Source organism: Puma concolor, chromosome A2, assembly GCF_028749965.1.
Source record: "Puma concolor isolate L17-30 chromosome A2, mPumCon1.1.hap2, whole genome shotgun sequence".
In the NCBI taxonomy this organism is placed as follows: Eukaryota; Metazoa; Chordata; class Mammalia; order Carnivora; family Felidae; genus Puma; species Puma concolor.
This window is the reverse complement of record NC_141668.1, coordinates 101,353,688-101,380,232: the sequence shown is the minus strand read 5'-3', so window position 1 is coordinate 101,380,232 and position 26,545 is coordinate 101,353,688. Positions and strand designations below refer to the sequence as shown.

The 26,545-nt window shown below is 38.4% G+C and overlaps 1 protein-coding gene and 1 long non-coding RNA gene across 3 annotated transcripts in view; one reads left to right on the top strand and one right to left on the bottom strand.

Annotated features, from left to right (window-relative positions):
- Positions 1-510: 510 nt before the first annotated feature.
- Positions 511-8,362, bottom strand: SEC61G (SEC61 translocon subunit gamma). 2 transcript variants are annotated; one of them, XM_025923297.2, is made up of 4 exons: positions 8,281-8,362; positions 6,544-6,642; positions 4,929-5,031; positions 511-682 (listed from the first exon to the last, which is right to left on the bottom strand). In XM_025923297.2, exons 2-4 carry the CDS (start codon positions 6,635-6,637, stop codon positions 673-675), a joined length of 207 nt encoding a protein of 68 aa, XP_025779082.1. In that variant the 5' UTR covers positions 6,638-6,642; positions 8,281-8,362; the 3' UTR covers positions 511-672. The 2 variants fall into 2 exon arrangements, with proteins under 2 accessions (XP_025779082.1, XP_086553191.1); XM_086697065.1 differs by lacking the exon at positions 511-682 and having other exon boundaries at positions 4,925-5,031.
- Positions 8,363-8,454: 92 nt separating this feature from the next.
- The window catches only part of LOC147583373 (uncharacterized), a 53,668-nt gene continuing 35,577 nt past the window's right edge, over positions 8,455-26,545 (top strand). The window contains exons 1-2 of the long non-coding RNA XR_015248146.1: positions 8,455-8,661; positions 11,480-11,593. This is a non-coding gene — a long non-coding RNA (uncharacterized LOC147583373). The remainder of the gene's footprint in view (positions 8,662-11,479; positions 11,594-26,545) is intronic.

The following is a 26,545-nucleotide window of genomic DNA, read 5'->3' as shown; positions in this document are numbered from 1 at the left end:
TGCTCTACCTGCTTATATTCTGAGTGCTTAAGGACAAAACTCCTACCCTATCCTCGAATTCTTTCACTACCTTTACTATCCTTTACTTTGTTTCTTCTTCCATGATAGGAAAATGTTTATCTGAGAGAGGTGCACTCAGAAATTATGGTACATCACTTTAATTTCTCCTATAAGTCAAAACATGAAGGATGGAAGGAAGGAAAGTAAGAAGGGAGGGAGGGAAAAGAATCCATTATTTCCGGGGCGCCTGACTGGCTCAGTCAGTTGAGCGTCCGTCCGGCTCTTGATACCAGCTCAGGTCATGATCCCAGAGTTGTGGGATAAACCCCCGCCTCAGGCTCTGGGAGGACAATATGGAGCCTGATTGGGATTCTCTCTCTCCCTACCTCTCTGCCCCTCCACTGTTTGCGCTTTCTCCTAAAAATAAATAAACTTTAGGAAAAAAAAAAAAGAACCCATTATCTCCTATCAAATTTGATAAATATCTATGATGGAAAAAAGATAAGCCTGTTTTTATTTTGAAATTGTTTTAATTTACAAATACAAAACATCTTGGAAGGCAAAAAAAGAAAGAAAAACACAAAACATATAGACAGATTTTTACTCCATGAGCTTCTCAAATCCTCACTTATTCACCAATCCCCAAGATGAAAAACTCTTCTAAAAAGGTATTCAGCCACCACTGTAAAAGAAAGAAAAATGGTCCATTTAAGTGTATAGAACATTTTAATAACAACAATTATTTGAAATGTAATGTGCTACAATTTTATGGAACTAAAACCAGTTATCTGAGAACCCAAAGATAGCACAAAGGAGAAGAAACTGTACTTTAAAATCTTGTAACTAAAAAAGGTCCTTAGAGATGATGTGGCGTTTGAACAGGTTTGTATTAAAAACTCAGAATCCTCTTTTGGGGACAAGTGTTTAACAGTCTGGCATAAAGTCTTTCTGAACAAGATGAAAAATATGAATTACATAACAGGATGGTTAGCTGGTTAGTTTTTCAATTTGATACACAATCAGTTGAAAATAAAGAATGCAAACTAGTTCAACAGTTTCCAAGTACTATAACTTCACACAATCACTAAAAAACAGGGGTTTAATCATAATGAAAACAAAAATCACCTTTTCTACAGAACTTCTAAGTTTCAAAAGCATAAACATTAAAACTGCATGCTAAGATGCACACTTTAGTATTGTTTACTCATTTTTTTGTTTTTTTAAGTAGGCTCCACACTCTACGTGGGGCGTGAACTCATGACCCTGAGATCATGAGTGGCATGCTCTACTGATAAGCCAGTCAGGCGCGTCCCTAGTATTGTTTAGTAATGTTAAAAAAAGGAAAAATAATTGCACTACTCGATGAAAGTAATATGCCTGAAAGAAATACTCTTCAATATTACTTTAATGCCAAGTATTTTTAGTGTTTGTTATTAAACTGTATTGCTGTAACTAAACTATCCATGACTACATAACTCCTTTAAATTATAATACTATGGCTATTACTTGTGACTGCTTTAATTTTATAGAAGAGGACATACATTTATCATAAAGGAAAACAAGTGATAATTTAGCCTAATGAAAGAGGAGCTTGTGGTTGTATTTCACTTGCCATCACCCCAAAATAATTAAAACAGTGACTTATGTTCTTTTCAAGCAGGAAAAAAAGATCTTTGGGTTTTACAGATGTTGAAGAATGTCATGAGAAGAATAAGTTTTGATAGCATTTCTCACAGAATGCTTTATTTGGCCTTCATTTTAATGTAAAAACTCTCTAAAGGTAGATTTCTAACTCCTTCAACTTTGAAACAATTTTGTCACCAGATGACAAGTTTTCTAAGTAACCAGCTGCTGAACCATCTCTGATTGGTAAGATTGATAAAAGATATTGTGTATTTGCCATGGAAAGAATTAAGTGAAAGCGAATTTTTAATACTTGTTTCAAAACCCTGTTAGAACAACCCGACTAAACTCCATCCGAAAAGGGTGCACTAAGGCTGCCCTGTCCTAAACAGAGTGCCCTGTCCTTAGGCTACAACTTAGACAAGGAAATAAAAGCTGTCGTAATACAAAACTAGGATAAATAGGAGCGCCTGGGTGGCTCAGTCAGTTGAGCGCCGACTTCGGCTCAGGTCACGATCTCGCGGTCCGTGAGTTCGAGCCCCGCATCGGGCCCCTGTGCTGAAAGCTCAGAGCCCGGAGCCTGTTTCAGATTCTGTGTCTCCCTCTCTCTGACCCTCCCCCGTTCATGCTCTGTCTCTCTCTGTCTCAAAAATAAATAAACGTTAAAAAAAAAAATTTAAAAAAAAAAAAAAAACTAGGATAAATAACAATGTTGGACAGATTAAAAATTCAAAAGTCCTCCCTAAGGGCATCCAGGAAAAAGGAATTTAACAAGGAAAATGTTCCATTTTTAGGCTAAAAATAAACCACCCCAACTGTTTAAACCCAGGATAAAGGAAATTTATTGTAGCAGTTAATTGTGAGAAACCTGTCTGAGGATTTTAGCCGTCAGCAAGAAGACATATGTAGAGGCATTCAATTCTAAACGCTGGATTTTAAGAGAATGGATGAAATGCAAACTGGAGCATAAAGTGAGGAACAGGACTCAAAATAGGGAACGTTCAACAGAGCCAGCATGAGAGAGGGCTCTCAACAATTAGAAATAGAGGCTCCTGAGGCAGTCGGCCTGCGTATGGTACACTGCTCTACCGGTTAGCGGCCAAGCAGCCTGAGGAAGTACCTACTCTCCGTGCCACAGTCTCTTCATCCATAAAATGAAAAGAACAGTACTAACCTCACAGAAGTGTCATGAGGATTAAAGGAGTTAACTAAAGCAGGAAGAGTCCCTGGCACACAGGAAATGCCCAGTAAGTGTTAGAGATTGTTCATACCATCATGACCCTTAGAAAAAGATAAACCTTAAGTTGTTGACTTAATTCAACAAACACTTATTCAGTGCTTTTCATGGCTACAAGAGTACAGTGAACTAGGTTCTGCAGTGCGTACACACACCCCATAATATATGTATACGTACTTACATAGATTAACATTACGTGTGTGCATAGATAGATGTAAGTATCTATACCAGGAATGCCTCAGAACTCATAATTGAATGTGAAAGGCCCTATCAATCACTTAAGGCAGCCAGTAACGCCTGGCAAGAGAGTTAAAAATATATTAAGTGAAGACTGGAGAAAAAATGTGAGAGGCACTCATATAACAATATACTGAAAGAGAGAAAGTTATATGTTGTCCCAAAGGGTAAAACTAAGAACAATGAGGGGTGTTTACAGAAAACAAATTCCCTATCAACTGAAAAAATTAACTGTATCAATTAAACCTATCTGGAATGGGAAGCAAGAGGCCCTGAGCTGTATGTATGGAAATGAAGTGACTTCCCAGAAACTCCATCCTATCCCTTCTGTTTACTAATGAGCTCAAGTGCAGCCCAGAGACAGTCTCAGGTTTCCTAATTCTACTTGACCATTCTCTCCATGATTCCACAATTCCAGAGCTGGTATTGCTCACTAGTAGTAGAATAGAGATTTCTCAGTGATGGAGGAGATTCGAGAGACTTGATCCTTTTCAGGCCTAACTTTCTCTGATCTCACGGTATCTCTTCGTGGCACTTCTGCTTAATAACTATAATAACCTACTTAAGAACTCCATCTCACAATATATTTAGTCACTTATCATTTAGAAGACAACTTCCACCAGCATCTACATCAACAGCATCTAGTACTTAAAAGATGTATAGTTTACAAAACATGTCTAAACCTCCCCATCCCATAAAATAAGCCCAATAGGTATTACTACTTCTAAATGGCGCTGAAGTTCAGAGATTAAATAAATACAAAAGCATCAAAGAGCAAATGAGTACTGCAACTCATACTAAGTCTTTACACCAAACTAAAATGCCTAAAACTGACTACTCTCATTTCTCACTGCCATTAGGTTTCTCCGTAACTTATAATCAATCTGAAAAGAAAAGCATTTAGGAAAGAATAAAGTAATCCCAGTTTGTCAGTGCTTTCTTCTCCTAAGACACTAAAGGGTTAAGAAACCCTCCATTAGTACCAGTGACTCATGGCAGTCACAACTTCCATTTCATTGTCTTACCCCAACTGTTTTTTACGGTTTTACATGACTTAAGCCATTAATCTTTACCATAACCCAAATAAAAGCTATTAGCCTTATGGAATAAAATGGGCACAGAGAAGCTGAGTAAAATGCCCAAGGTCATGACAGCTATTAAGTAACAAAAGAGAGGATTTGAACCTAAGAGATGGAGTCTAGAGTCTGAATTCTATCACTGTAGTGACTTTCACAGGGGGAGCATTTCCTCTACACTTTAAAAACCAACAACTTGGGGCGCCTGGGTGGCGCAGTCGGTTAAGCGTCCGACTTCAGCCAGGTCACGATCTCGCGGTCCGTGAGTTCAAGCCCCGCGTCGGGCTCTGGGCTGATGGCTCAGAGCCTGGAGCCTGTTTCCGATTCTGTGTCTCCCTCTCTCTCTGCCCCTCCCCTGTTCATGCTCTGTCTCTCTCTGTCCCAAAAATAAATAAAAAAAATAAATAAATAAAAAATACAAACCAACAACTTAATATACAGCATAAAGAAGACTTAAATTTGAATACTGGTTCTGTCACTTGCTTGGTCATAAACTGTTTTTAACTCACTTTCGTGACCCTTTAAAATTGTATTTATAAAAGAAAATTGTACCTATCTCAGAGTTGCTAATAAAGACTGTATAACATATAAAATCACTCTGAATTATCAGGTACTCAATAAATAGCAGCAGACTCTAGCAGCATTAAAAAGTCAAAGCACATATCTGTGTATTAATAACATCGCAGGCTGTCAACTCAAATGATTTCAGTTTTTATTCTATACTAGATACTGTCTATTTCAAAAAGTTTACTTACACAATGATGTTATTAATAGGGATATGGATCAATTTCACAAAAAAGCCAATGAATCCCATTATAGCAAATCCTATTGCTGTTGCCATGGCAATCTTCTGGAATTCTGGATTTAAAAACACAAAATTTAGATAATTTTTTACATTGACATTGCAAATATAGGAGAAAAAATTAGCAGCAATATAAATAAACTTACTGGTGTACATTTCTCCAGAGTGAACATATCATTTTAAGTTAAACAAAACATGACATTATTAATAAATATTTGCTTGACAAATTTTTTAATTTTCTTCTTTGATATTTAAGGACACATAGAAATAAAGTGTATGCCCATGCTAGTGATTCCATCAACAAGCAGCAAAATACTCTAACTTCTTATCAAATGACCAGAATATCAAAAAAAAAAAAAAAAAAAAAAAAAGAAAGAAAAAGAAAAAAGAAACATGGATAACAGAAATATACAGCATCCATCTCAAAATTTGTTACACTGTTAAAAGGATTTATTATAGGGGTGCCTGGGTGGCTCAGTCGATTAAGCCTCCAACTTCAGCTCAGGTCACGATCTCACAGTTCATGGTTTCGAGCCCTGCATCAGGCTCTGTGCTTGACAGCTCAGAGCCTGGAGTCTGCTTCAGATTCTGTGTCTCCCCCTCTCTCTCTGCCCCTCCCCTGCGCACGCACTCTCTCTCTAATTTAAAAAAAAGTATTAATTATGAAAACATAAAACATGATTTTTAATGAACAATAGAGCTGTCGTCTTTGATATCATAATGAAGCCAGGAATAAGGCTTGAGAAATCAAGCTGGGCTGGGCACAATCTGAAAACAGGTTTCAGACCATGGTAATGCTCCATTTAATGTTATTTGCTCAGGGAAGCCCCCGTGCCCTCCTGACTTGGTTAGTCCTACTATTATGTGCTGTCCATACTTCTATTTGTCTTTCACGGTAATTACCGCAGAAGTAATTAGAGTTATAATTGCCATTACTGGTTCATGACTATATTCCCTGAAAGATTCTACACTACACAAGAACATGGACAGGTCTCTATTACATATGTGTATATATTTATTACACTACATATATATTATATTCTGTTATATTCCCAGGTGCTAACTCGGGAAACACTCAAATGAATAAAGGTACACCATTTCTGGTGCACCTTTTTACAGATGAATCATGATAAACGAAGTTTAACTTAGTAGATCGATAACAACTATACTGTTGATTTCATGTTAAGGTTTTGTTTTGGGGGGAGGAAATGGGGGCAGCAACAGAGAAGGGAGGACTCCAAAAGATCTTTCGGAGTGGAAATGTGGAAGACACTGACACCTAAAACTCTAAAGTCATTAAATACCACTAAGGCAAACCTAACATGAAACACAAGGCTGTGATAAATTATCTTTCACCATTTGAAAATACATAAAACGGAAAAATCTGTAAAGTGTAAAAAAGTGTACAAAATTTAGAAAATGGCAATATTAAAATACAATAAAGCAAAATGAATCGCTAAAAATGTTGACAAAATAATGCAACGGCTATTAAGCAGAAAGATACCAATCAAAGAAAAGATTTAGCAAATGTAAAGATTTAATCTTTTCTCCCATTTTAAAGCTATTACCTTTTCTATCAGGTTTAGTGCACCTTTTGACCAGCCGAATTGAGTCCTTCACAAACTGCCGACTCGGCTCAACGAACTGCATTACCTGATCCATGATGCCTATTTAAAAAAAACAAAAAAGTAAGATGCTCACTGGTATTGGTTATCATCAAATCAGCACTTCATCAGTTATATCAAAATATAAAGGAAACTAGTCATGAATTCATGTCTGATACGAGTCAATTCCATCTCATAAAACAAAACAAAACAATACAGACTCCAAGACAAAACGGACATTATTTTTTCGTTAACTCCGGCATCAGATCAAAGGCTATAAAACAAGCACAGGTCTCACCTCCAGGATTATCACTGACACAGGACACATGCTCCTAACATGACAAGTTAAGCACTTAACACATCCATTCCTTTCCCACTCTGCAGTCTTCTCATTGTTCCTGCTACAGAACCAACAATTTGGGGATCCAACAAGTATTTTCCATATTTTATTTTAAACTCTCAGAAACCAGTGTCAAGTGTAGTGAAGGCCAACTGTGACGCTGCAAGAATCTAGCCTAGGGGCAACGTGGACTACAATCTGATTGTTGTAAACCACAATCACATAACACTTTCAGAAAAGAGTATTTTTGTGTGGAACAGATCTATCAAATCTTCAAAACCACAAAGATTGACTAAACCAAGATCCAGACTCTCAGAAGCTATTACCTGAACTCCAGACCTTTAGGTAGGACACACCTTTTAAGAAAACAGCGCTACATACTTCATCAGCTAGATTCTTCTGAGGAATCTACTGCCCAATAGAAATGTCACCCAATCTTAGCTTTGAGAGCTTTGAGAGCTTTGAGAGCTTACTACTTGCATTTTACCCTACCTCCAGCCCTTTAAACAGTGGTCAGGCACATGATAATAAATTTTTGTTACATCAAGGAATGAGTACCATTGGAAGAGCAGGTGGTGGTTCAAATTCCTGTCTAGGAAATATAACCTTCCTAAGCTCCAGTTTCCTCACCCGGCGCGGGCAGCTGGAATAAAATTCTATAAACATTCTAGGCCAAGTACATTGGGTGCCTCCAAAAACACAGCAATGCCTGTTTCCTTAGTACTTCACTTTGTTCTTCAAATCCAGCGGGCTTAAACTTTATAGATGTCGTGATGAAAGCTAAAAACTTTCCTCCATGGAAAAAAAAAAAAAAGGCACAATGCGTAAAACACTGTTCACTTTCAGGGGAAAGGATCCGGTCACTTGCTATGATCTCTCGATCTAGAATCTAGACCAACCCTCTCACTTTATCCTATAGACGTGGTGGCAGGGCCAGGGCTAAATAGGACTCTTCCAAGGCAGGACACTACACACAAACTCCCAAAGCCTAAGGGAACTCCAGCGGCAGGCCATCATCTCTGACCAGAGCACAGAAGACACCAGCAGCCCCCTAACAGAGTAAAACCTGCACACCGAGGTGGCCCAGGACGAGCAGCCAGAAAGCCGAAGCCTGGGCCAGGACTTTAGGCGCTGAAGGAGCAAGGGCTTCCAAAGCCACACTCCTTCGGGACCTCAGGAGGCCACGGCCCTGGGCCTTTACTTCCACAGCAGGCCGTGCGAGGAGGTTCGTGGGCAGCCGGGGGCGCCAGACCCCCCAGAACGGAGAGCCTCTCGGAGAGGGCCGACGGCTCGCCCACGCCCGTCGCCTCCGCTAGTCACAAAGGATTCATCCCCAAGCCCACCAAGAGATAGATGCTCACCTGCCCGGCAAACTCTCAGACGCCAGCGACACGTAGCACAAAAGCGGACTGACCAAGGACGGCCGGAACCGGAAACCGAGTCTCTGGCCTATGGCCCGCCCACTCCCCCGTTCATTGGTCCTTTACGCAGAAACATCAGTGCGCAAGCGCAGCTCGCTGGGCAGTTTGGACACGCATCCCGGAAGAAGTGCGCTGCGGGGTAGCTGACGTGAGCGGTTTGGGAGTTTGGCTTTCTTTTCTGCAGTTTGAGTGTGGCGTCTGCCGGGTTCTTCCCTGGCTAACTCCCCTGTTCCCCCAGCAGGCCGATCTCACCCTATTCGCGTTCACAGCAAGAGGCCCCTTCGGCCTTGCGCGGTACCTGTTCTATTACACACGAATTGGGTAAATCTCTGCTAAATGGATTCCATTTGAGGGGATGATTTCTGATAGAAGTTTCTGTTTTATGCAGTTCATCTTGGTCGTGTATCTCCTGACTGTCCATACTTTCTGGATGCATTTAATTTTATTGGTCAAAATGAAGCTTATAAACAAAACAATCATATGACCGACCTAGCTCGAAATGGTCTCCAACCCCCAAAGCTGGCTTTCCTCTGGTTATCAGTCTTGGGACTATATCTAGAATTGAATCCATCATTAGGTGTACTCTAGGTTTGATTTGGTTTGGAGAAGTGGTTATAATGTATGTATGGTATCTGACTAGGCTTTTCTGAAAATACTATGAACTCAGATATTTGGTGGTAACAGATGAGCTTGTCAACTTGTGATTTTGTATTTAGAATGAATCATTATTTGGACAGTTATTTGAGCACCTATAAACAATTATTGAGTACTGTGTAATTACTGTGGTCTAGTTAAGGGAATTTACAGTGCAAGGAGAAAGACAAGGTATAAGTTAGTATAAATGCTATAGAACAAATAAAGACGGGGCGATGTTGTGAAGAGAAAAACAGAGAGAAAAGATGGTAGAATAAAGACAGAATTCCCTTAGATGGCCACTGTAAGGATACTAAGGAGATGATACGTGGGCTGAAATCTTAAGGATGAAGAATTATTCAGACACACCCAGGTCTGTTCAGAATTTAAAAATGACTGTTAGGCTAAGGCAAAGTATCCATATGAACTTTGTCACATGTATGAACCACCTGTAATGCAGTGTATGGAGAAGGTTTTAAATACTTAGGCTTATGACCTGTAACCCATTGAATCAGTATCTGGAGGTTTAGGGATTAAAAATCTGTATTTAAGGGGCATTGGGTGACGCGGTTGGTTAAGTGTCCGACTTCCACTCAGGTCATGATCTCAAGGTTCGTGAGTTTGAGCCACCCCTCAGGCTCTGTGCTGACAGCTCAGAGCCTGGAGCCTTCTTTGGATTCTGTGTCTCCCTCTTTCTCTGCCCTGCCCCCACTCATGCTCTTTCTCAAAAATAAATAAACATTAAAAAAATTTTTTAATCTATATTTAAAAGAAAAATTATTAGGAGATTTTAGGTACTGAAGTTTCTAGCACTGATAATTTTAGCACCCCTCTGAATTCAATATTCTGTCAGCTGCTCCTGAGTTATATTTATTTCTCAGGCACCAAGGTACCCTTACCCTGCTCCACTGTTAGGATAAGAGAGCTAAGAGGTGGCACAGACCTTGGGGCTCTGAAAACTGTCTTACTCTGCTTCACTTCCAACACATCCTGTAGTCAAATGTCCTATGAAACAAGTATCAACAGACTGCAGTATTTTGCTTTGACATGGGACAAAAATCATAATCATGTATCATCATATTTGGAAAACCTAGGATCTTACCTAGAAGGAAAGTGCCGCCCATCACCCGAACAAATGTATATAACAGACCACTGAGCATTATGGACCACCACATTGAACCATTCAGTTTTTGATATCTACGTATTATATTTGTATAGCCACACATAAGCAATTAGAGTTTCTCCTTGAATCCAGAACTTATGGACATAGATTTTGGAAGTGCCAAATGTCATACAGTGACAATAGAGCCATGGAAAGTGGTAAACAGAACTCTACTATTGCAATATTCTTACATTTCTCTTGAAGTGGTATAGTACTATGTTAAGAATGAAGCCACTAGGGGCGCCTGGGTGGCTCAGTCCATTAAAATGCCAGCTCTTGATTTTGGCTCAAGTCTTAATCTCACAGTTGTCAGATCCATCCCAGAGTCACACCCTGCCTCCACTGCGCTGGGCAGAGCCTGCCTAAGAATCTCTCCCTCTCTCTCTCTTCCCCTTCCCTGCCCTCTCTCTCTCTCTCTCTCTCTCAAAAAAAACAAAAAAAAACAAAAAAAAAAAAAACCACAAACAAAACAAAAAACTGCAACCACTTTAAATAACTGTAAAGTGAGAAAATTAGAGAAAGACAAATATCATATGACTTGACTCATGTGGAATTTAAGATACAAAACAGATGAACATAAGGGAAGGAAGCAAAAATAATATAAAAACAGGAAGGGGACAAAACGTAAGAGACTTAAGTATAGAGAATAAACAGGATTGCTGGAGGGGTTATGGGTGGGAGCATGGGCTAAATGGGTCAAGGGCATTAAGGAAGACGCTTGCTGGCATAAGCATTGGAGGTTATACATAGGGGATGAATCACTGGAATCTACTCTTGAAATCATTATTGCACTATCTGCTAACTAACTTGGATGTAAATTTAAAAAATTAAAAGAACACAATTTGCCCAAAAGGAGGCAGGAAAAGGTGAACAGGGAACAACAAAAAAGCAAAACAGTCAAAAAAACCAACAAAACAGAAGAACTAAATATAAGCACATTTATAATTGTATTACATCTAAATGTAATTTCTAGGTTTAAAAATTCCCCTTAAAAAAAAAGTCAAAGTGGGTTTAAAACCCAAAGATTTGGCTATTATGCTGATTGCATGGATGCACTTTAAAGGCATAAGTTGCGAGTAGATAGATAGAAGTTTAAAACAATATCGGAATTTGTTACTGGGGCTTATTGAGAGCAGATAATATTAGATAATGTAGATTTTAACAACAGGAATTACTGGAGATAAAAAGTAACATTTTGTAATGATTAAAGGTCATTTCATCAGGAAGTTATATTCGTCATAAATTTGTGTGCCCTCAATAACTGAGCTTCAAATGTCATGAAACAAAAAGTAATAAAAAGACAAATCTACAAACAAGTAAGAGATTTTCACAATCTTCTTTCAGCACTTCATGGAATTAGGCAAAAAAGAACAATCAGTGAAGAAATTGAAGATCTGACATTATCAACCACCATGACCTAACTATGAATGGAGCAGTACCCCCCCCCCAAAGCTGCAGGTACATTCTCCCCAAGTGCACACGGTACTTCCAGATAGAACATATGGGACTGTAAAAGAAGTCTTAAATATAAAAAATATTCGAATCATACATGGGTTTTCTCTGACCACTGTGGAATTAAGTCTGTAACAACCAGATAGCCAGATAAGTCCAAGTACTGAGAAATAGCATTCTTCTAAATAAATCATGGGTCAAAGAAGAAATCACCAGGGAAATTTGAACATAGCTTGAACTGAATGTTAATGAGAATGTGGTATATGAAATCTCAAGATGCTACTACACACCCACAAGAATGGTTAAAAAGGTTGATAACATCAAATCTGGGCATAAACAAATCAATCAGAATTCTTTGTTGGTAGGAGCGTAAAATGATACAATCTTTTTGGAAAACTTTTGGCAGTTTGTTATATAACTAAGCATATACCACCCTCTTATTTCATAATTCCAATTTTAGGTATTTACTGAAGATATATGAAAATATATTCACCTAAAGACTTGTATAAGAATATAGCAGGTTTATTTGTAATCAGAAGAACTAAAGTGATTCATGGGTCTATCAAAAGGAGAATAGATAGGATATATGGAAGTGTTGAATTACTATATTGTACACCTGAAACTAATATAACACTATGTTAACTAACTGGAATTAAAATAACTTAAAAAGGGGGAGGAGTGGATAAACAAAATGGTGTAATTCCACAATTAAATACTACTACACAATTGAGAGAGAAAAAAATATATATATAATAATATTGATGCATATTATGAACATTATGGTGAGTGAAAGAAATCTGTGAGAAAGAGTACGTATTTTGCAATTCTATTGTTAAGTTCTAGGGGGTAGAATTAGTGTATGGTGAAAACTGGGAGAAGGATGAGGAAACTCAGGTGAGAGTATGAAACTTGACCAAGGGTTAGAGTTACACGGGTGTGTTAGTTCAGACTGCATAACAAAATACCACAGACTGGATGGCTTAAACAATACACATCATTTTTCACAGTTCTAGAGGATAGAAACCCCAGATCAGGGCACCAGCACAGTCAGGCTCTTGGTAGAGGGCCTCTTCCTTGTTTGCAGAGGGCTGTCTTTTTCTATCCTCATTTGGCCGGAAGAGTGCTAGTCCTTCCCCTTATATGAATACTAATTCCATCATTAGGCTCCACCCTCATTACCTTATTACCTCCCAAAGGCCCCACCTCCATCATAGTAGTATGTTTGGGGGTAACACAAACGTTCAGGCCAAGGTAACAGGTGTATGCACTTCTCACAGTTCATCAAATAGCACTCTTAAGGTCTGTGCATTCTACTTTATATAAAATTTGCCTCAAAAAAATAAGGCCCTATAAACAAATATTAAACCCTAGTTAAATGATATAACCACTGACAGGAGTGAAGTATACAATTATCTGCAACTTACTTAGGTAAATGGTGCATTTACAGTTTGATGGAATAATGGATAGGTAGGGTATAAAGCAAATACGGTAACGTGTTAATTGTGGACTCTTAGTTGTAGTTGTGTGGGTATTCACTGAACAATTTTTACACAGGAAATTTTTTGTAACATGGGGGAAAGTATACACAGATCACTAAAGTTTTTAAATTTTTGTTCTGACAGATAATGATAAATATAAATTGAATGTATATGTGGTAGAAATTTTAAATTGTCCTTTAATTTAAAGATACCAGTGAAATATTAATGGTGTTATTTGAGATAAGCTGAATTAATGCTCCATTTAGATTCCTGACTCTCTGCCTAAAGCAAGAAAAAGTTAAAAACCCTATAGAAAGGATTTTTTAAAACACCAAACTTAAGTAATAAAGCCTCTGGTTAGGTTAACGAATATTTTTTACCCAGCGTTTGAGTCTTTTGTTCCTTAAAGTAGGAAAATATAACCTTTAATTGAAAATGGGATGTATGATATTTTTTTTACACGTATTTTACTCCCAAGCAAGATCTCTTTATTTGAAGGAGAGTTTAAAAAAAACATTTTTTTTAACGTTTATTTATCATTGAGAGACAGAGAGAGACAGAGCATGAGCATGGGAGGGGCAGAGAGAGGGGGAGACACAGAATCTGAAAGAGGCTCCAGGCTCTGAGCTGTCAGCACAGAGCCTGACTTGGTGGCTCGAACTAACAAACCCAGGAGGATCATGACCTGAACCAAAGTCAGACACTTAACCAACTGAGCCACCCAAGTGCCCCTGTAGGAGAGTTTAAAATTACATCTCTACATCTTCCTTTTATAGACTTTCAAAATGGGTGTTGAAAACATATCACTAGAGTTCTCCTTGCAGTAATTTAAGAAGTTTTATTTTTTGTTACAAAATAATATTGTGTTATGTGATGTGATATATAAATTATCTCTATGTCTATGTTTAGGAAAAAGCTAATATAGATTTGCTAATGTTCAAATTGTATTACCGTTGGCGGTTCTTACTAGTTTAAATAATCAAACTTTTAAGTTTTGTTTTTTTAAGGTACTAAGATATTTCACAAGGGATAGTAAAATTCTACTGTATCCTGGGTTTTAGGGACCTTCCCACCTACCAGCAATTCTCTGGGAGGCTATGCTTCACTTTACAAGTAACGGGAAGAAACCCCTGCTGGTTTGGCCCCGCCCACAGAAACAAGTGTAGTCAGAGCTCACCATCTAGTGCTGGTGTCACAGCAGCCATCCTTGACTTGTGGCGGCTCTGGCGTTCTCTTCCTTGTCCCCTTGCTTCAACTAGGCTTATGTATTTTTGTTCCCTTACCTGTAATTCCTCTGTAACATCCTGCCCCACCTTATTCTCCCAACTCTCCATTTCCTTTTACTAGACTTCCTTCAAATCCCTCTTTGTGGGAATTTATGTCTTATTCTTCTCTAAGACAAATAGTTTTATAGAGTCAGCACCACACAACTAAAATGGCTGGAAGATCGGGAGCAGGATCTGTGAAGAACTAAGGACCCCATAGCACCCATCTTTTTGTTGTGTTTTAGCTTGTCTAAGTATCAGAAACTGGGAAGAACTGCATTTTTTTAAAAGAAGCTGATGGTCAGAAAGTATAATAGATGTACCCTTGGGAGTGATACAGAATCATGAAAGTGTGAGTAGAGCTCCAGAAAAAAATTAAAGATTGGACGTAGAAACAGAGTCGTTGGGGCAAAAATATTTTGGAGATAAATATGATCAGGTCAAATATGGTTGGTTTTGTTTTTGTTTTTTTCTTGAGAGAGAGAGAGAGAGAGAGCACAAGTAGGATAGAGGCAGAGGGAGAGGGAGAGAGAATCTTAAGCTCCATGCTCAGCCCAATGCAGGTTTCAGTCCTACAACCCTGGGATCATAACCTGAGCCGAAATCATGAGTCGGACGCTCAACCAACTGAGTCACCCAGCACTCCTAGGCCAAATACACTTTTTTAAGTACTTTAAAGAAATTATTCTGTTTTATTTCTCCATAAACACAAGAACTAGAATAGGGCAATGAAAATGACTTGAGAGATTTAGATGGCACATACTTAATTTTACCAGCGACCCTACACTGTCACTTCTAATAAACAATTCTTGTTAGCTCTCTGCAGCATTTGATGCCATCAAATACTTGCTCTTGAAACTCTCTGCTACCTTTACTTTTAAAAACAAAAACAAAAAAATAAAAAATAAAAAAAATAAAAAACAACAAAAAAGCACTTTTCTGACCATTTCTGAGTCTCCTTATGAGACTTTGTTTCCTGCACTGGTCCTGTATGTTCAGGGTAAGCTAACTGTTCTAACACACAACCCAACATCTGCTCTAACACCGTGTTTATTTCTTGCCCAGAACCAGTCTAAAGTGGACTTGAGGTAGGGGTGGGGTCTGTTTTACATAGTCATTTAGCATCTCAGGCTCCTTCCATTGTACAGTTCTGCCAATTTCTAGGGCCTTGGAGTCTTCTGGTGTCTCCTCTGCATCCAGCCAGAAGATGAAGGAAAGAAAGAATGTAGAGGATTGTGTGAGACTTTAGAGTCCTGAAAACAGCATTCATCACTTTCCCCTAACTCCCTTTGACCACAACTCACCTGTAAGGTGTCACTGAACTGTAGAAGTCATAGGAAGCGTAGTTTCATTGTGTGCCAGAGGGCGAAGGAGACATCAATACAACCGAACAATTAGCCGGTCTTTACCATTTTCTTAGATATTTGTGTTCCTAAGTGTTCCATTCTCAAACTATTCTTACATTTTAGACTCTTCAGTTGATTCTTGAGGTTTTGACTACTATGAGTAGATTATTGACAAGTTTATATTTCTGACAAGGTCTTGTTAAATGAAAAAAAAAAGAAAATGTCTACAGTATGTTACAACTTATCTAAGAAATTTTAATAGTATTGCACACACACACACACATATACATTAATGAAAGGATGAACTTTTAAGATTATATGACTACCTATAATGTGGAGAGAATACGGATAGAAGTGAAAACTTTGTATATACCTCATTGAGTAGGTTTAATTTTGGAGCTGTGAATATTTTATTTGATTACTTTTAAACTCTTAATCTTTTAAGAGCAAACTTTTGCAATACAGAGTAACTGTTCTAAATGAGTTTAGAACAGCAATCTGTGTGGTATAAGGATAAAATGAAAAGCATAAGAATTTAAGGAATTTTTAGTAATATTTTTGGTAGGACTGTTGGTATTGTTTTTGAGACTGTTATGTGTGATTATGGGATAAAGTAAGTATGTTGGCATCATTGAAAACTAGAATTTTCAGAGTTGCTGAAAGGATAAACTGGTATTGTTAAATTACAACCCTGTCATCTTTAGTTTGAATTGGGAATGCCATGAATTTATGGAGTATTTTATCTGAAAGCAAATAAATAAAATTTCCTGGTTCTGATCTCTAGAAAGGCCTAGAAACAATGTTCAACAGAGTGGCAATGAGTTCCTAGCCCCCAGATTATGGTCTCTCTATCCTATTTTCTTTTTTTTTTTTTTTTTTTTTTTTTTCCTTTTTAAAGTTTGTTTATTTACTTTGAGAGAGTAGAAGGGTGCCTGGGTGGCTCAGTTGGTTAAGCACCAGACTGTTGATCTCAGCTCAGGTCATGATCTCACAGTTCGTGAGTTCGAGCCCCACATTGGGCTCTGCACTGACACTTGGAGCCTGCTTGGGATTCTCTCTCTCACTCTCCCTCTCCCCTATCCCACTCGCATTCTCTCTCTCTTAAATAAATAAATAAGCCTAAAAAAAGAAAACATTGTGAAAAACATCAAGGTTGGAGTTATCGTAAGATATATATTCTTAAAACATTTTAATTTTAGGCTGTAAAATTGGTGCCTTGCTGTGATGAGAAAATTAACACCCTTCTTCCTTACTCCCCTCCCAATTTCTGTTAGTGTTTTGGAATATTCCCTAAATGAGGGATGATTCTTTTGGTGAGGCAAAGTGTAATTCTTTCAAAACAATAAAGTGAAAAATTCTAAGACCCCCCACACTCCTTACACCATCATATCCTAGCTAATGGCATAAAACAAGAAAAGAGTGGGAGGAAGGCATATAGATTTAGGAAAGAGAAAGAGAATTGTCTTTCTTCACAGGTGACATGATTGACTCTGGAAAACCCCAAAGAATTAAAAAAAAAAAAAAAAGAGTCTGGAACTAAGAAGCAGTTATAGCAAGATTACAGGATACAAAGTTAACTTATAAAAGTCTATTACTTTGCTAGATACCAGCAATGAAAAATTGGAAATAAAAAAATACATCATTTTTATTAGCACCAAAAAGAGAGGGAGGAAAGAAGGGTGGCAAGTTGACTGAGGTATAAATTTAAAATATGTAGAAGATCTATATTAGGCAAGCTATAAAATTAATGAAAGAAATCGGAGAAGATTTAAGTAAATGGAGAGAGATTCTGTGTTCATGGATAGGAAGAATCAATATTTCAAGATGTCAGTTCTTCCCAAATTGGGATTCAACACAATTCCCGTTAAAATCCCAGCAAATTATTTTGGATGTCAACAAACTGATTCTGAAGCTTATGGAAAAACAAAACAGTAGACAACACAATATTGAAGAAAGATGGAAAATTGGCAGTACTAGGCTTTAAGACTTACTGTAAATCTAAAGTAATTAAGATAGTGTGGTATTGGTGAAAGAATAAACAAATACAGCAAAACCTTGGGTTGTAACTTGTTTTGTGAGTGTTCCGCAAGACAAGCAAACATTTCTAATAAACTTTAATGTGATAAATGGGCGATGTCTTGCAACATGAGTAGTACATGGCACCGAATGTCACATGATCGCAACTGAGTCAATGATTTTCTCCGTCTCTTCCTCTCTCTCTGTGGGATTGTGGGTGATCATCTCCCATGCTTGGATGCTCAGTCTCAGGCCGCGGTGTTTGGCAGAAATCAGTGATATTTTTCAGAATGTTGGAAAGTGCCCACAACTGTCACTAGTGTATTTTTTTGTCCTTTCAAAGCACCTATGGATACTCCTTTGCCTTTCCTTACAAGAGTGAGCTTAGGAATGCTTTACTTCATTCTAGGTCAGGCTGCCTGCAGATATAGACCCTTTCCTCTGCTGCCGTATTTCCAGTTACATTAAATACAGTATATGATAAGAGTTTATTAATACTGTAATCTAAAAAAGATTCCATTGAGCCTATAGATAGCAGTGATTCTGTTAGTGATAGTGAAAAATTATCCTACACAATAACCCTCCCTTCTTTTGTCTCCCTCACACCAGCCATGAAGGTTTTCAAAGATAAGTGCAGGTTAATTTATTTTTCTTTATATTTTATATTTTCTTTATTATTTTGTATTATATTACAGTTTTGTAATCATTTTTATGAATATATTTGGGTTGTAGAACGAACGATCTGAGTTTCCATTATTTCTTATGGGGAAACTCACTTTTATATACAAGTGCTTTGGATTATAAACATGTTTCCGGAACAAATTACGCTTGAAAACAAAGGTTTTACTAGATCAACTGAACAGAACAGAGAACGCAGAGATAGACCCACACAAATACAGTCAACTGAAATTTGCCAAAGGAGCAAAGGCAATTCAGTGCAGCACAGCTAGCCTTTTCAACAGATGTACCAGAAAAACTGGAAATCTGCATGCAAAAAATGAATCTAGACACAGACCTTACATCATTCACAAAAATTAACTCAAAATGGATCATAGACCGAAGTGTAAAATGCAAAACTATAAAAATCTAGAAGATAGAATAAGAGAAAACCCAGGTGACTTTGGGTTTGGTATTGAGTTTTTAGATACAACACCAAAAGCATGACCCATGAAAGAAAAATTTAATAAGTGTGATTTCATTAAGGTCAAAACTTCTGCTCTACAAACGACACTGTTAAGAGAATGAAAAGACAAGCCACAGACTGGGAGAACATATTTGCAAAATATATCTGATAAAAGACTGTTACTTAAAATATACAAAGAACTTTGAAAACTCAGCAATTAAAAAAAAAAAAATGGGCGAATTTGCAACAACATAGATGAAACCGGAATGTATTCTACTAAATGAAATAAGTAAGTCAGAGAAAGACAAATACCAAATGATTTCACTCGTGGAATTTAAGAAACAAAACAGATGAACATATGAAAGGAAACCACAAGAGACTCTTTAATGATAGAGAACACACTGAGGGTTGATGGAGGCAGGTGGGTAGGGGATGGGCTTGATGGGTGATAGGCATTAAATCAGGCACTTGTGGGGCACCTGGGTGGCTTAGTCAGTTAAAAGTCCAACTTCAGCTCAGGTCATGATCTCACAGTTCATGAGTTCGAGCCCCACATTGGACTCTCTGCTGTCAGTGCAGAGCCTGCCTTGGATCCTCTGTCTCCCTCTCTCTGTGCCCCTCCCTGACTCATGCTCTCTCTTTTTCTCTCTCAAAAATAAATAAACATTAATAAGAAGAGAGCACTTGTGATAAGCACTGGGTGTTGTATGTAAATGATGAATCACTGAATTCTCCTAAAACCAGTATTGCACTGTATGTTAACTAAATTTTTTAAGTTTATTTATTTTGAGAGAGAGAGTGCATGTGCATGCACGTGCAGGCACAAGTGGGGGAGGGGCATAGAGAGAGGGAGAGGGAGAATCCCAAGCAGGTTCCATGCCGTTAGCATGGATCCCAGCTCAGGGTTCCATCTCATGAACCTTGAGATCATGACCTGAGCCAAAATCAAGACTTGGGTGCTTAACCGATTGAGCCACCCAACTAACTAAAGTTGAGGTGCCCCAACTAACTAAAATTTAAATAAAAATTGTTATTTTTTTTATTTTTATTCAAGTTGACATAACAAAAAATAGGCAAGCGATCTGAACAGATGCCTCAGTAAAGAAGATATATAGATGGCAAATAAGCATATGGAAAGGTGCTCAATATCACGGCATCGGGGAGTTGCAAATTAAAACAATGAGATACTACTACTACCTATAATGATAACGTAGTGCAGCAACAGACTTTCATTCATTTCTAGCAGGAATGCAAAATGGTACGATCACTTTGGAAGACAGCAGGGCAGTTACTTATGAAGCTAAACATAATCTTGCAATACCATTCAGCAATCACGCTGTAGTTTTCTGTACTTTCTATTCAGTTTTTCCATAAACTTAAAACTACTCAAAATTTGTCGATTAGTAAAAATTAAAAATGAATTACAGGATTCCAGGAGATGGATGGAGAACCTGGGTGGCTCAGTTGTTTAAGCGTATGACTCTTGGTTTCAACTCAGGTCATGATCTCATGGCTGTGTGGGTTCAAGCCCCACATCAGGCTCTGTGCTGGTAGTGCAGAGCCTGCTTGGGATTCTCTCTCTCCCATCTAGCTGCCCTTTCCCCAATTGTGCTGTCTCTGTCTTTCTCAAAGTAAATAAATAAACGTAAAAAAAATTTTAAGACTCCAAGAGATGAAAAGAAACTAGAGTCATTCCATTGTTTTCTTTATGCTGTATCTAAAACCAAGTGAAGCAGCATTGAGACTCTTCCACTCTTTCCGTCTATCAGTCAGTCTTTGTTGTTGTTGTTGTTGTTTTGTTTTCAAGGTTCTGAGAAGTTCAACATCTCTGTAAGACAAAGCAGATAGAGATGAGTTTACCACATACCTAGTTATAGCCAACTGAGTCTATTAAAGAAGGCAAGGAATTAGGGTGCCTGGGTGGCTCAGTCTATTGAACGTCTGACTTCAGCTCAGGTCATAATCTCGTGGTCTGTGAGTTTGAGCCCCGCATTGGGCTCTGTGCTGACAGCTCAGAGCCTGGAGCCTGCTTCGGAGTCTGTGTCTCCCTCTCTCTCTGCCCCTCCCCCGCTCATGCTCTGTCTCTCTCTCTCTCTCTCTCTCTCTCTCTCTCTCTCTCTCTCTCTGTCAAAAATAAATAAATATTAAAAAAAATTTTTTTGGGGGGCGCCTGGGTGGCGCAGTCAGTTGAGCGTCCGACTTCAGCCAGGTCACGATCTCGCGGTCCGTGAGTTCGAGCCCCGCGTCGGGCTCTGGGCTGATGGCTCAGAGCCTGGAGCCTGTTTCCGATTCTGTGTCTCCCTCTCTCTCTGCCCCTCCCCCGTTCATGCTCTGTCTCTCTCTGTCCCAAAAATAAATAAACGTTGAAAAAAAAAATTTTTTTTAAGAAATAAAGAAGGCAAGGAGTTCTGACTCCTTTATTAAATAATGGAACATAATAATGGAACAGAATGACATTCAGTCACACTTCCTTTATAGTGAGACATGGAAAATGTTACTGGCTGTATTGTGTACCCCCCAAAGTCACATGTTGAAGTCCTCAACCCCAATTCCTCAGAATGTGATTGTATTTGGAGATAAGATCTTTATTTTTTAATGTTTATTTATTATCTTGTGTGTGAGAGAGAGAGGTAAAGAGAGAGAGAGAAAGAGAATCCCAAGCAGGCCCTGCACTGTCAGCACAGAGCCCAATGCAGGGCTTGAACTCACAAATGGTGAGATCATGACCCAAGCCAAAACAAGAGTCCGAGGCTTAACTGAGCCACCCAGATGCCCCTGGAGATAAGGTCTCTAAAGAATTAATTACATTAAAAGGAGGTCATTAGGATGGGCCCTATTCCAATAAGACTGGTGTTCTTATAAGAAAAGGAAATTTAGGTGTGCCTGAGTGGCTCAGTCAGTTAAAACATCTGACTGTTGATCTCAGCTGAGGTCTTGATCTCAGGGTTGTGAGTTCAGGCACCGTATTGGAGTCTGGCTGGGCATGAAGCTTACTTCAAAAAAAAAAAAGAAAAAAGTAATTAAGGAAAGGAAGTTTGGACACAGACGAGTGCTGAAGGAAGATGATGTGAAAGATACAGGAAGAAGACTGACATCTACAAGTTACAGAAAGAAGTCAGAAAAAACCAACTTTGCTGATATCTTGATCTCCGACTTCTAGCCTCCAGAATTGAGAAAATAAATCTCTGTTTAAGTCACCCAGTCTGTGGTACTTGTTTATGGCAGCCCTAGCAAACTAGTACAGAGGGCAAGGTTTTATTGCCTATTTTTCCTTCCTGTTTCAAAAAAGAAATAAAAGTTCAAGTGAGCAAATTTTTGGATACACAGTAATCTCATAGGAATATAAAAATCATGAACTGTTGTTTTCCAGTGTTGCAATGAAGACATGTAAGGCTTTGTGAAAATGTATAACTGAGAAAAGAATCAGATATATATTTTTTTAATTGAAGTATAGTTGACATACAATATGTTAGTTTCTGATGCACAACATAGTGATTCAATAGTTATACATTATGAAATGCTAATCCACGATTAGTGAAGTTAAAGTAGGGGGTGTCACAGTTTTTAAACATTGTTTTTAAAATTGTGTCAGTTAATTTTATTGTCAAGTAGCTTTTTTTTTTTTTAATTTTTTTTCAACGTTTATTTATTTTTGGGACAGAGAGAGACAGAGCATGAACAGGGGAGGGGCAGAGAGAGAGGGAGACACAGAATCGGAAACAGGCTCCAGGCTCTGAGCCATCAGCCCAGAGCCCGACGCGGGGCTCGAACTCACGGACCGCGAGATTGTGACCTGGCTGAAGTCGGACGCTTAACCGACTGCGCCACCCAGGCGCCCCTGTCAAGTAGCTTTTTAAAAAAATTTCTTATGAACACTATATTTCCTGTGTTCGTGCATGTTTAAATATACCTGTCTTTATGTTTAGTGGCTTGGGGGGGGGGGGGGTGGGTATAAAATTGGGTGTCATTTAACTTTTCTTGGAAATTGGACTGAAATTAATTATTCTATTATCCGCTAGCACTAAGCGATAGAAAGGAGAAATTTGACATTAGCTTGAAATGTGTCCTTCTTACTTTGCATCTTCTATGTGATTAAAGAATTCTTTGGGAAACAATGGGAATCCTGAAATCAATGGAAACAAGAGCTGCCTTGATAAAAACCATATTGTATGTAGCTTTAAATTTTTTTTTTAGCATTTATTTATTTTTGAGAGAGAGCGAGCGAGCCCAAGTCAGGGAGGGGCAGAGAGAGAGGGAGACACAGAATCCAAAGCAGGCTCCAGGCTCTGAGCTGTCAGCACAGAGCCTGATGCAGGACTGGAACCCACAAACCTCGAGATCATGACCTGAGCCGAAGTCGGAAGCTTAACCGACTAAGCCACCCAGGTGCCCCTTTATATAGTTTTTTACGTAGACTAATTCTCAGGGAAGTTTGTGTTCTTACATCTTGTAAAAAGTGTTCTGTTTCATATGTTGGTTTATCTGTTTAAGGAGACAGTCCTTTTATTATTTGTTCTTTGTTCTTTAAATATTATATTTTCTTAATTGTTTTATTTCTCTATTCACTGTGATTGGCTCAAGCCTTTTTATACTTTATTAATTCCATTTTTAACTCTTCTATTTCTTGCTGTTTGTAATTCATTTTCTGATATTATTTTCATTCTCAAATTTTTTTAGCAGTACAGTTTTTTTTTTAATTTCATTCAATTTTTATGTTATTGGCCGATGAGAAATAATCTTCTGGAGTTCATGTCCTTATTAAGATTTTTTTTTTTTTTTTTTTTTTTTTTTTTTTGTCACAGAAAGTACTTGCGGAGAGTTTTCTTCTATTTCTTTTAGATTTCTACTCTTAGGTTCTTTATCTGCCTTCTGTCTACTGTTATCATCTCTCTGCAACTTTATTTTTTAGTAGTGTGTTTGTATAATTTTGTTTTATTTATGTTTTTATTTAAATCCAAGTTAGTTAATGTATAGTGTAAATAATGGTTTCAGTGCACATACGTGTAACATTCAGTGCTCATCCCAACAAGTGCCCCCCTTAATACCCATCACCCATTTAACCCATCCTCCCGCTCACCGCCCCTCCAGCAACCCTCAGTTTGTTCTCTGTATTTCAGTCTCTTATGCTTTGTTCCCTCTCTGTTTATCTTATTTTTGCTTCCCTTCCCCTATGTTCCTCTGTTGAGTTTCTCAAATTCCACATACAAGTGACCATATGATATTTGTCTTTCTCTGACTGACTGATTTCACATAGCACAATACATTCTAGTTCTACAAGGTTGTTGCAAATGGCAAGTTTTCATTCTTTTTGATCACTGAGTAATATTCCATTGTGTATATACCACATTTTCTTTTTTTTTTATTTATATATGAAATTTATTGTCAAATTGGTTTCCATACAACACCCAGTGCTCATCCCAAAAGGTGCCCTCCTCAGTACCCATCACCCACCCTCTCCTCCCTCCCACCCCCCATCAACCCTTAGTTTGTTCTCAGTTCTCAACAGTCTCTTATGCTTTGGCTCTCTCCCACTCTAACCTCTTTTTTTTTTTTTTTTGTTCCCCTCCCCCATGGGTTTCTCTTAAGTTTCTCAGGATCCACATAAGAGTGAAACCATATGGTATCTGTCTTTCTCTGTATGGCTTATTTCACTTAGCATCACACTCTCCAGTTCCATCCACGTTGCTACAAAAGGCCATATTTCATTTTTTCTCATTGCCACGTAGTACTCCATTGTGTATATAAACCACAATTTCTTTATCCATTCATCAGTTGAGGGACATTTAGGCTCTTTCCATGATTTGGCTATTGTTGAGAGTGCTGCTATGAACATTGGGGTACAAGTGCCCCTATGCATCAGTACTCCTGTGTCCCTTGGATAAATTCCTAGCAGTGCTATTGCTGGGTCATAGGGTAGGTCTATTTTTAATTTTCTGAGGAACCTCCACACTGCTTTCCAGAGCGGCTGCACCAATTTGCATTCCCACCAACAGTGCAAGAGGGTTCCCGTTTCTCCACATCCTCTCCAGCATCTATAGTCTCCTGATTTGTTCATTTTGGCCACTCTGACTGGCGTGAGGTGATACCTGAGTGTGGTTTTGATTTGTATTTCCCTGATAAGGAGCGACGCTGAACATCTTTTCATGTGCCTGTTGGCCATCCGGATGTCTTCTTTAGAGAAGTGTCTATTCATGTTTTCTGCCCATTTCTTCACTGGGTTATTTGCTTTTCGGGTGTGGAGTTTGGTGAGCTCTTTATAGATTTTGGATACTAGCCCTTTGTCCGATATGTCATTGGCAAATATCTTTTCCCATTCCGTTGGTTGCCTTTTAGTTTTGTTGGTTGTTTCCTTTGCTGTGCAGAAGCTTTTTATCTTCATAAGGTCCCAGTAATTCACTTTTGCTTTTAATTCCCTTGCCTTTGGGGATGTGTCGAGTAAGAGATTGCTACGGCTGAGGTCAGAGAGGTCTTTTCCTGCTTTCTCCTCTAAGGTTTTGATGGTTTCCTGTCTCACATTCAGGTCCTTTATCCATTTTGAGTTTATTTTTGTGAATGGTGTGAGAAAGTTGTCTAGTTTCAACCTTCTGCATGTTGCTGTCCAGTTCTCCCAGCACCATTTGTTAAAGAGACTGTCTTTTTTCCATTGGATGTTCTTTCCTGCTTTGTCAAAGATGAGTTGGCCATACGTTTGTGGGTCTAGTTCTGGGGTTTCTATTCTATTCCATTGGTCTATGTGTCTGTTTTTGTGCCAATACCATGCTGTCTTGATGATGACAGCTTTGTAGTAGAGGCTAAAGTCTGGGATTGTGATGCCTCCCGCTTTGGTCTTCTTCTTCAAAATTACTTTGGCTATTCGGGGCCTTTTGTGGTTCCATATGAATTTTAGGATTGCTTGTTCTAGTTTCGAGAAGAATGCTGGTGCAATGTTGATTGGGATTGCATTGAATGTGTAGATAGCTTTGGGTAGTATTGACATTTTGATAATATTTATTCTTCCAATCCATGAGCAGGGAATGTCTTTCCATTTCTTTAAATCTTCTTCAATTACCTTCATAAGCTTTCTATAGTTTTCAGCATACAGATCCTTTACATCTTTGGTTAGATTTATTCCTAGGTATTTTATGCTTCTTGGTGCACTTGTGAATGGGATCAGTTTCTTTATTTGTCTTTCTGTTGCTTCATTGTTAGTGTATAAGAATGCAACTGATTTCTGTACATTGATTTTGTATCCTGCAACTTTGCTGAATTCATGTATCAGTTCTAGCAGACTTTTGGTGGAGTCTATCGGATTTTCCATGTATAATATCATGTCATCTGCAAAGAGCGAAAGCTTGACTTCATCTTTGCCAATTTTGACGCCTTTGATTTCCTTTTGTTGTCTGATTGCTGATGCTAGAACTTCCAGCACTATGTTAAACAACAGCAGTGAGAGTGGGCATCCCTGTCGTGTTCCTGATCTCAGGGAAAAAGCTCTCAGTTTTTCCCCATTGAGGATGATGTTAGCTGTCGGCTTTTCATAAATGGCTTTTATGATCTTTAAGTATGTTCCTTCTATCCCGACTTTCTCAAGAGTTTTTATTAAGAAAGGTGCTGGATTTTGTCAAAGGCCTTTTCTGCATCGATTGACAGGATCATATGGTTTTTCTCTTTTTTTTTGTTAATGTGATGTATCACGTTGATTGATTTGCGAATGTTGAACCAGCCCTGCATCCCAGGAATGAATCCCACTT